At 30.8% G+C, this 9,144-nt stretch overlaps 1 protein-coding gene across 7 annotated transcripts; it reads right to left on the bottom strand.

The window, feature by feature from the left end:
- Nucleotides 1–2,455: 2,455 nt before the first annotated feature.
- On the bottom strand, nt 2,456–6,600 carry LOC140977078 (nicotinamide/nicotinic acid mononucleotide adenylyltransferase-like). 7 transcript variants are annotated; one of them, XM_073441631.1, is made up of 10 exons: nt 6,424–6,591; nt 5,339–5,654; nt 5,154–5,220; nt 4,796–4,869; nt 3,884–3,967; nt 3,633–3,717; nt 3,241–3,320; nt 3,005–3,106; nt 2,808–2,866; nt 2,456–2,693 (listed from the first exon to the last, which is right to left on the bottom strand). In XM_073441631.1, exons 3-10 carry the CDS (start codon nt 5,176–5,178, stop codon nt 2,576–2,578), a joined length of 627 nt encoding a protein of 208 aa, XP_073297732.1. In that variant the 5' UTR covers nt 5,179–5,220; nt 5,339–5,654; nt 6,424–6,591; the 3' UTR covers nt 2,456–2,575. The 7 variants fall into 7 exon arrangements, with proteins under 7 accessions (XP_073297732.1, XP_073297733.1, XP_073297736.1 ...); XM_073441632.1 differs by having other exon boundaries at nt 6,448–6,591; XM_073441635.1 differs by having other exon boundaries at nt 2,456–2,706; nt 5,339–6,600.
- Between the last annotated feature and the right edge of the window lie 2,544 nt (nt 6,601–9,144).

The raw sequence follows: 9,144 nt of genomic DNA, 5'->3' as shown, positions 1-9,144 counted from the left end.
TTGTTGTCGTGCCGGATGAGTAATTCGATTTTTTGGTGAGTCCAATTGCGCCTTATTTCTGTCGCTAAAGGAGTTGGGAGAGATTTTGGAGAATTGAGGTGGACTTAAATTGAGTAGAATAGAGGTGGGCCGAAATTGGGTTGGGCTGGGCTATACTAGACTGGACTATTTTAACTAAGTATTAAAAAAAAAAAAAAAGTGGGCTGGGCTATAGCCCAGTATAGCTATACAGTGCATCCGTCTCTGGTCTCAGCTCCAGCACCTAGAGGTGGTCGTTATGGTATATCGTATCAAAATTTCAGATATCGTATACCATATCGAAAATACCGATATGAGAAAAATGATGCCGTTACCTTACACGGTATCGGTAAAATACCGTCATACCGAAGATATATATAAAAAAATTCATTCTATTGTAATTTCAAGGCCAATGATTACCAATACTAAACAAATCTCTCAAGACAGTCAAAGAGACCAGGAAAGATATATACAAAACAAATCCATAAAGACAATAAATAACAACCGCAACATGTGTCTGGAGATCCAAGACATCAATTAACACCAATAAACTTCAACCGCAACATGTGCGACTTCTTCATACGCTATCTTTGCAACAATGCCTGAGTTCATGTGATTTTTTAAGCCTGTCAGTTTTTCAACAAGTCGAGGCTCAGCATCCAGTCCTCTAGCTAGCTGTAAGGTTAGCCTACAGAGATAAAACTTCTCAACAGTTTAAATTCTCAAATATGAGTCGAGTTGCTTCACTGAACTTTGATTTGGACTATTCCAATATGATGAGTCCAAACAGAAGTTAAATTCTTTATTTTGGTACGGTATCAATATATATCGTTTTATACCAAAAAAATATATTATTTTTTTTAATTTATATATATTATTTCGGTATTTCGGTATATACCGAAAATTTCCAATTACATACCGTTACCATACCGAAAATTTCGGTATCGGTACCATACCGTACCGAAAATTTCGATAAATTCGATATTTTTCGATACAATAACCTCGGTATACCGAAAATTCGATATTTTTTTCCACCCCTAACAGCACCTTTCGGTGAGTTTGACGGAACAAAACTGCTAAAAAGGTAGTAAAAAAACAAAACAGTATCAAGATGCATGAAAACAGGGCCAAGGACATTAATCTATCGTTACTCTACAGCATAGTAAATAAAATATAAATTTTGTATATATTATTACCTTTTTAAAATAATGGTATTTTTTTTATATTGATTGTTCATAAAATATTATTATTATTTTTAACATGTTTTCAAAAATAATAAAAAATTTTAATCAAAAACTATTCATCATTTAAACGACAAAAAATATGACTTTTGAAAATTATTTATTTATTTTTAAAAATTTTGATAGACAAAATTTAATGTCACTTGAAAATATAAAATATATTTAAGTGTATGTATTAATTATACCATTTTATTTAATTTTTGTTATGATTTTGAGTTTTATGTTACTTTTATATATTTAGTTATCACTATTCTATAACATATTAAATAAATTTTAATTTTTTATATAACATTATGTTTTTCATCTTTTATAAAAATATCGTCGTTAATTTTTTATATATTGACTGTCCGTGAATTGCTATTATTATCCTTTTAACTAGAACTTTAATATAAATATTTTTAACATGCTTTCAAAAATAATTTAAAATTTTAATCAGAATTTTGTTCATCTAATAAATGACAAAATTTTTGAATTTTTGAAAAATATATATTTGTTCTTTAAAATTTTGATAGACAAAATTCGAAATCTCTTGAAAATATAAGTCATATTTAAATATATATATATATATATATATATATTGATTATATAATTTCGTTTATTTCGAATACGATTTTTATTTTTGTGTTACATTTATATTTTAGTTTTCATTACTATCTAATATTTTAAATAAAATAAAATTATATATATATATATATAATATTATGTTTTTTAACTTTTAAAACAGTGTTGTCGTGAATTTTTTTGTATATTGACAGTCCAAAAATTGTTGTTATTATTATTATTATTCTTTTTATTTTAATTAAAACTTCAATTAAATATTTTTACCATATCTTCAAAAATAATTAAATTTTTAATCAAAATTTATTCATCTAATTTTGGAACCAAAATTTAAAAAATCAATTTAACGATTATCTTCATTTGAGACAACTATGAAATTATCTCCAACATAAGATGTGGCAGCAAAGAAGTATTACCCAAAAAAACACCCTCTCATTTAGATATTGCATTCTTTAAATACCCAGAGATATGATTGGTAGTAATTGGAATATTTTGTATACTTTCAAACTATTTGATCCACACAATTTTGGCAAGAAGACGTGAATGTCACTTGGGAACTCCACACATTTCAGTGGAGACCACAAATGAACTTGAGTTCTCCTTTTCTTTTCTTTTTTTTTTTGTTGGGAATAAAAGCATTCATCGGAATTTCTTTGCAAGAGAATCATTAATAATTGACAAACCATGTATAAGAAATAATGTTCCTCATCACCATACATGTTCACTTTCCGGGCAAAAGAGCTCCAAACAGTGAACACTTATCCGTTGATAGAATAATCTTCTGTGTGTCTTGTGTACAAGTTATTTTGTTGGATATAGTCAATTACTTCATCTGCTGTCAAATATTTCACCGACTGCCGTCTTGAAATGCAATCTCTGAGCATGGAAACTTGTTTAGTGTTATAAGCTCGAATTCGTTGGATCGATGACCAAGATTCAAATTATATATATATAAGAAGATTAATTCATGTTCAGAGTGGGCGTTTTTACCTCAAGCCTGTCGAACTGATCCCATTTGGTACAACTTCATCGACAATCTTGATATTATCCTGCAATGAATTATGTTGATCGAGAAAATAGTTTGTTTACGATACGGAGAGAAACTTGCAAGGCTTTTGAAAAATTATTTAACCCCCTTCGTTCCACGACAACTTTGGAACGACGGGAAGACACAAGGAAAGTATTACCTTGAATTCATTCAAAATATCATCATTCAATACAATATTCTCGACGTCTTGACCATCTCTACGGATGCAAACCAACCCAAAGTCTCTACATATAGTTTTTACCTGGAAATAAAACAATGCGCGTGACAAAACTGAGCAAAATTAAGTTTTAAAAATTTGCTTTTGCAAATTATTTTAGACATGCACATTTCTGTATTAGGCTTCTTCCTCTACTCGAGCATATTGCACAACTTTACCTGTTCATGAATCCAAACTCCGGGAACGGTGAAAGATTCTAATAGATCAGAACCACAAAGAAGCATGACTTTCAGAGACTCTACGAAAAAAGACTATCATTAACTTGACATGTAAAAGCGATGTAAAAATGGTAACTTCATTGCAACAAAGATTTCTTATTTAATCATCAGAAATATAACTTGTAGAACAGTAAAATCCAAAAAAAGCACATGTTTTACATTCAGAATGATATTTTCGACAATGCAAAACTCTAATTTTGGGATAGACTCAACAAGATTGTCTATATTATCTCACTGATGTTTCACTTAAACTTTAGCTACTTTAGAAAATGGGATCCATATGCAATTAACCCACAATCAGTAAGAAATAACATAAAAGGAAATGAGTTTACCATGGGATACACATCCGCTCTCGCATAGAGAAGTCCTAACTCTAGACAAAACTGTTAATGTGCGCTGGTAGGTATCCTGACTTGCCTATCAGATAGAAATAGTCAAAAAGACAAAAAAAGGTACAAATTTAATTGCAGTAGCAGATGCATGAGAAAGTAATTCAAACTTCCGAAATTTAATGATTTGTGTGCTAATTATTCTTTAGTCTGTTAATGTGCAATGCGTGTGTGCATGACAGAGTGAGAGTCACCTCCCATGAATCCACCATAATAAAATTAGAACTTCTACAAGCGAGATCACACATGGTAACACGATGTTGAGCAGGTAGAAGACCCTGAAATTTAGGTCAGAACATAAGAAACTGATTGGTTCAAAACCCTGATGCATATAATGAGATCTGGTGGAAGTTGTTTTTCCATACACCCATGACCCGCAGGCATAAAAAAACAATTCAAAAATTTTAAAAAAAAAAAATAAGTTAAAGTTACCTTACTCTGAAATATTTTAATTAGAGAGTTGATGAAAAAAACTTAAAAGGGCATGAGTTTACTGATCAATAAGGTAAAATCCGTTTCCACCATAGTTTTCAGGGAACTAGCCAGGTGCCATTATACATGTTATTTCTCATGTAGCTTCAGCAACTTATAATCTTATAATACCTTTTCTTTCATTAATTTTTTTCATCATAACATCTTCATTATTGTTGAAAATTATTCTACCAATGGAAAGTCGCCCAAGCTGTTACTTTTTTGCCGTAAATCACGGAATGGGCATCCATATACCTCATGTTGCATGCTCGATACCTACCTTCTTTTTGTATGCATCATTTACAGGTGATATATAACCACCAATGACACAAAACCCTTGCGAATTTAATGCGTCTCATGCAAGCTCTGACCAAAAGAACAAGATTTGTCGGCAAAACTTCATAGAAATATGCAACAAAGAGCAATAACAATTAGTACAATTATCAATTTCACTAGAAAAATGCGCACAAGAATGTATTCAACAGCAACTAACCCAAACTATTGGAGCACATCTACTAGTACAAGAAAAGAAATAAAGGCAAGAAACAATAAATAAAAGTGGGATTAGAACAACACAAGAATTTATCATCATTGCTGCATTGCATAAAAGTATCATTGACGATGAGATGTCTCACCAAAACAACGCAAGTGCATGTATGTAGGAGGATTGAAACTTCCAGTTGCAACCAGTACCACATAAACATTTCTCCTGAAACAAATAGTTCAATGTCTAAAAAGACATAACCAGGGGCAAAACAACCAAAGGGTGCCATGATTGATATGCCAATGTTTTTAACTAAATTATCAAAATAGGATATGCTAAAGAAAAGGAAAGCAAAAATCAAAATTGCTATCCAAGCCATTAAGTAAATTTACTTGAACTAAGTTCTTGATCAAGAAACAGAAAAACTATAATAGGTAAAAAGAAGCAACAAATTTTCATCATGAGAAACAAACTAAAAAACGTGACAAAAGGCTGACCGACAAACTTACTGTCTCTCAGAGCTGGATAAACCATTTTGATTGATGGATTTCAAGGTTAATTTATCCCGCGGCAGTGCTATAATTATATCAGCAAAGGAACGAATAAATCACAAAGCAACAACAGGAGAATTTAGGCAAAAAAAAAAAGACAATTTACGTGTTAACATTCGCTGTCTGCAAGATATTGAATTTACCCGAATCAAGAGCTGACATCAAAGGGGGGCGGAATGACACTAATGATTGCAACTCTTCAGCTGCAACGTCATACGATGCCGAGATGCATTCAACGCTTTTGATTTCAGTTGTTGCCATTTTAACACAGAAATAAAACTCCAAATCCCAGACTCGAACTTTTCCCAATATATGAAACGCCCACTTCGAAAATTGTAATTCTTGGCAGAAATTCGAGATGACCACAAGCAAAAATTCAATCTTTAGCAGAAATCTCCGAAGCCCATGAGTGGTGACAAAGTAGAAGACAACAATCTGCTATCGGAGATTCTATCACAACTGCAATTGCAAAAATTAGGCTTTCGAAATTTATGACCCAGCTCGCAGTTGACAGTTGATTGAGGAACGTGCAGTGGAGGACGGAAACTACTCCAAATAAGCGTAATACGAAGAAAGAAAATTCACCGTCATACCCTTTTTTTTTTAAACCCTTCATACCATTTTCAGACAGCATTCATAAAATAGAGAAATCTCAAAATAATTAAGGTATCAGCCAAACAGTTTTTCAGATATTCACTGAAGGATCAAGCTCTACGAAAATAGAAGCAGGGCATGTAAGCTACACTTCACAATTGAACGCAAAAGGAAGTTTAAACCTGACAGGAAAATCACCACATAGAATCGATCTAGTTTATATCTTACATGAATTTTACCACTCTTCAGAAAACAAGCCCCAAGTCAAACAAAACCCACAAAAGTTCAATTATGGCAAATTTGATCCAATAAGCCACCAATAACAGGACTACTGAGTGCAGTCAATAAGATCAAGCAAATCGATTCAATATTCCATTCCATAAATGAATTTTACTCAGCTCCATAGTCTACACAATAATTCACCGAATATTACGAAGAAAAACGCACTTTCGGATACAAGTTACCTAAAATTTTCACCAAAAAGGAAAAAAAACCACAAAGAAACCAACCAAAATTAGCTAAAAATAAATAGATCAAATACAGAAGGAAACACAAAACGTTTTAGCAAACCATTCAACTACCGATCATCAGTCACACGAAATTAACATAAAAATATAAAATAAACTCGAGGTACCTAGGACAAGAATTGGTGTAACACCTGACGCTACGAAAATTCGACGAATTGGAGACGAACTATTGATTTTGCAATCTGATACAGATAAAATCTTGTCCAATGATACACTTTACATTTTCTGTTTCTTGTCTTAGGTGTAAAAAAAAAGACTAATTACATTTGTCCCAATCCTTTAGATTTCAAGAAAGTTGCTATCTACCTAAAACGTTTTTTTCTTACACACGTTTTTAAGTCCTTGTGTGCAGTTAGCGAGGAAGTCGCTTTCTATCAAAGTTTAATATTATCTATTTCGAACCCTTTTTTAACCTATTCTGGCTCAGTCCATCTTTTGTATCCAATTCAGCCCACAAAGTAAGAAAGAGATCCATATTATTTTTTATTATAAATATGAACAAGATTGATTAGTTTATACCGTTTCACGAAAAATCTACTCATTTTAAAATTATTTTGATGATGTGAGAATTTTGATTTTTTTAATTTTTTAAATCATTATTTAAACTAATGAAAAAACTACGATTTTATTTAATTTTTATTTTTTTTAAAAAAATATCTTCACACTCATTATATCTTATCAGATTAATAAATAAATATGTAAATCAAATAATTTGTGAGTAGGTCTCTTGTGAGACGGTCTCACAAGTCTTTATATGTGAGACGAGTCAACCCTATCGATATTCACAATAAAAAGTAATACTCTTAGCATAAAATGTAATATTTTTTCATAGATGACCCAAATAAGAGATCTGTCTCACAAAATAAAACCCGTGAGACCGTTTCACACAAGTTTTTGCCATAATTTATATGGCCGGTCAATACAATTTTGTTCTTCCATTGGAGTCAAGTCCCGAACCTCTTCTCTCAAGATATATGGATAATGTTTTTATATTGTTATTCAATGTAACGATAGAATCAAGATGCTGTAAATGGTCTCAAGAAATTTTACAAACATTTCTTGAAATGGTTAGATCCATGATCTTAAAAGAGGTCATTCATTCTTTGATCGATTCATTTAAAATATCAAGTCCAGTTGAACAGAGGGTTTTCGACAATGAGACGAGTTTGGAACAGATACGACACAAACCTAAGATCTACCCCACATCACTTAGACCAGTCTGTCTTGGACCCAAAACTCGGTAAGTTCAATCAGTGTTGGACCCTCTTAAAATTAAATAATTTTAGTAATTATATAGTAAAAAAATATTTAAAATTTAATAATTCATTAAAATTACTTTCTAACTTTATATTAATAATATTTAGAAACAAAAAAAATATTACCTCAAGTTAAAATCTTTTAATTTGTATTCAAATTATAACAAAATAAAATTATTATTTTATGTTTTTATTTTCAACACATTAGTATAAAATAAAATTATTTCAATCCTAAAATATTATGAGTCAAAATTTTGGATTAATGTATATATTATTCAATAAATAAAAAATATAAATAGATTCTTAATAATATATGTACATATACATGCATACTTATATATTTATTTATATATATAATGACGGGACGGGTACATCGAATCCCAGGGCTTCTTCGGACCATTTAATCGAGTCTAAATATGCCCTGTTGGGACGAGTTTAATATAAGATTGAATTTAAACTTAGTCTATTGTCATCTCTACGTGTAGCTATCTCCATAGAGCGTATGTGGACTAGGCCCTATACTATTAAAATAGAAACAAAGTGAAATTATATTAATTCAAAATTTAATAAATTCGATTTAGAGACAAATATTTAATTATTCTCGATCACTTACACGATATATGATATAAATTCCANTATAAGATTGGGTTTAAACTTCTTCTATTGTCATCTGTACGTGTAGTAATCTCAATAGAGCATATGTGAACTAGGCCCTATACTATTAAACTAGAAAAAAAGTGAAATTATATTAATTCAAAATTTAATAAATTCGATTTTTAGAGACAAATATTTAATTATTCTCGATCACTTACTCGATATATGATATAAATTCCAGTTGAAAAAGCTGACAGCACTTTCAAAATCTGCTATCGGAGATTCTATCACAACTGCAATTGCAAAAATTAGGCTTTCGAAATTTATGACCCAGCTCGCAGTTGACAGTTGATTGAGGAACGTGCAGTGGAGGACGGAAACTACTCCAAATAAGCGTAATACGACGAAAGAAAATTCACCGTCATACCCTTTTTTTTTTTAACCCTTCATACCATTTTCAGTCAGCATTCATAAAATAGAAATAGATTTATTTATTTTTATTTGTTCAAAAAAAAATTATGACACGTTGTAAAGTTATTTTGGGTTTTATATATAAAAAATTAAAACTTTAATTTGGTAAATTAAAAATCACAATTGAATTGTACCTTCGTTTAGAATGAAATCAAAATGGGCCGTACCTTCGTTGAAATAATTGATTTCCATTCCTGTACATTTTATGAGACCACCCTTTTTTTGTTTTATTCAGACATGAAAATTTGTTGAATTTACAATTGTCACACCTCATATGGGTTCGAATATCGTTATATTTCCCACTATATTATCCTGTAGGACTGGGTCATTTGATTTTTATATACTTGGTTGATTATCAATCTTAGCATTTTGATCATGATTTAAAACTATTCTAACAGCCACATATTAAACGTAAATGTTACTTTGGACCCAATAAAACATAATTATTTTTGTTGTCTTTTACGGCATCCGGACAAAATAGTTTGGGGATTGAAGCAAAAATTTGGT

Source organism: Primulina huaijiensis, chromosome 5 (genome assembly GCF_012295235.1).
Source record: "Primulina huaijiensis isolate GDHJ02 chromosome 5, ASM1229523v2, whole genome shotgun sequence".
NCBI classification, from domain to species: domain Eukaryota; kingdom Viridiplantae; phylum Streptophyta; class Magnoliopsida; order Lamiales; family Gesneriaceae; genus Primulina; species Primulina huaijiensis.
The sequence above is the reverse complement of the archived record's forward strand: the minus strand, read 5'-3'. Positions and strand labels throughout refer to the sequence as shown.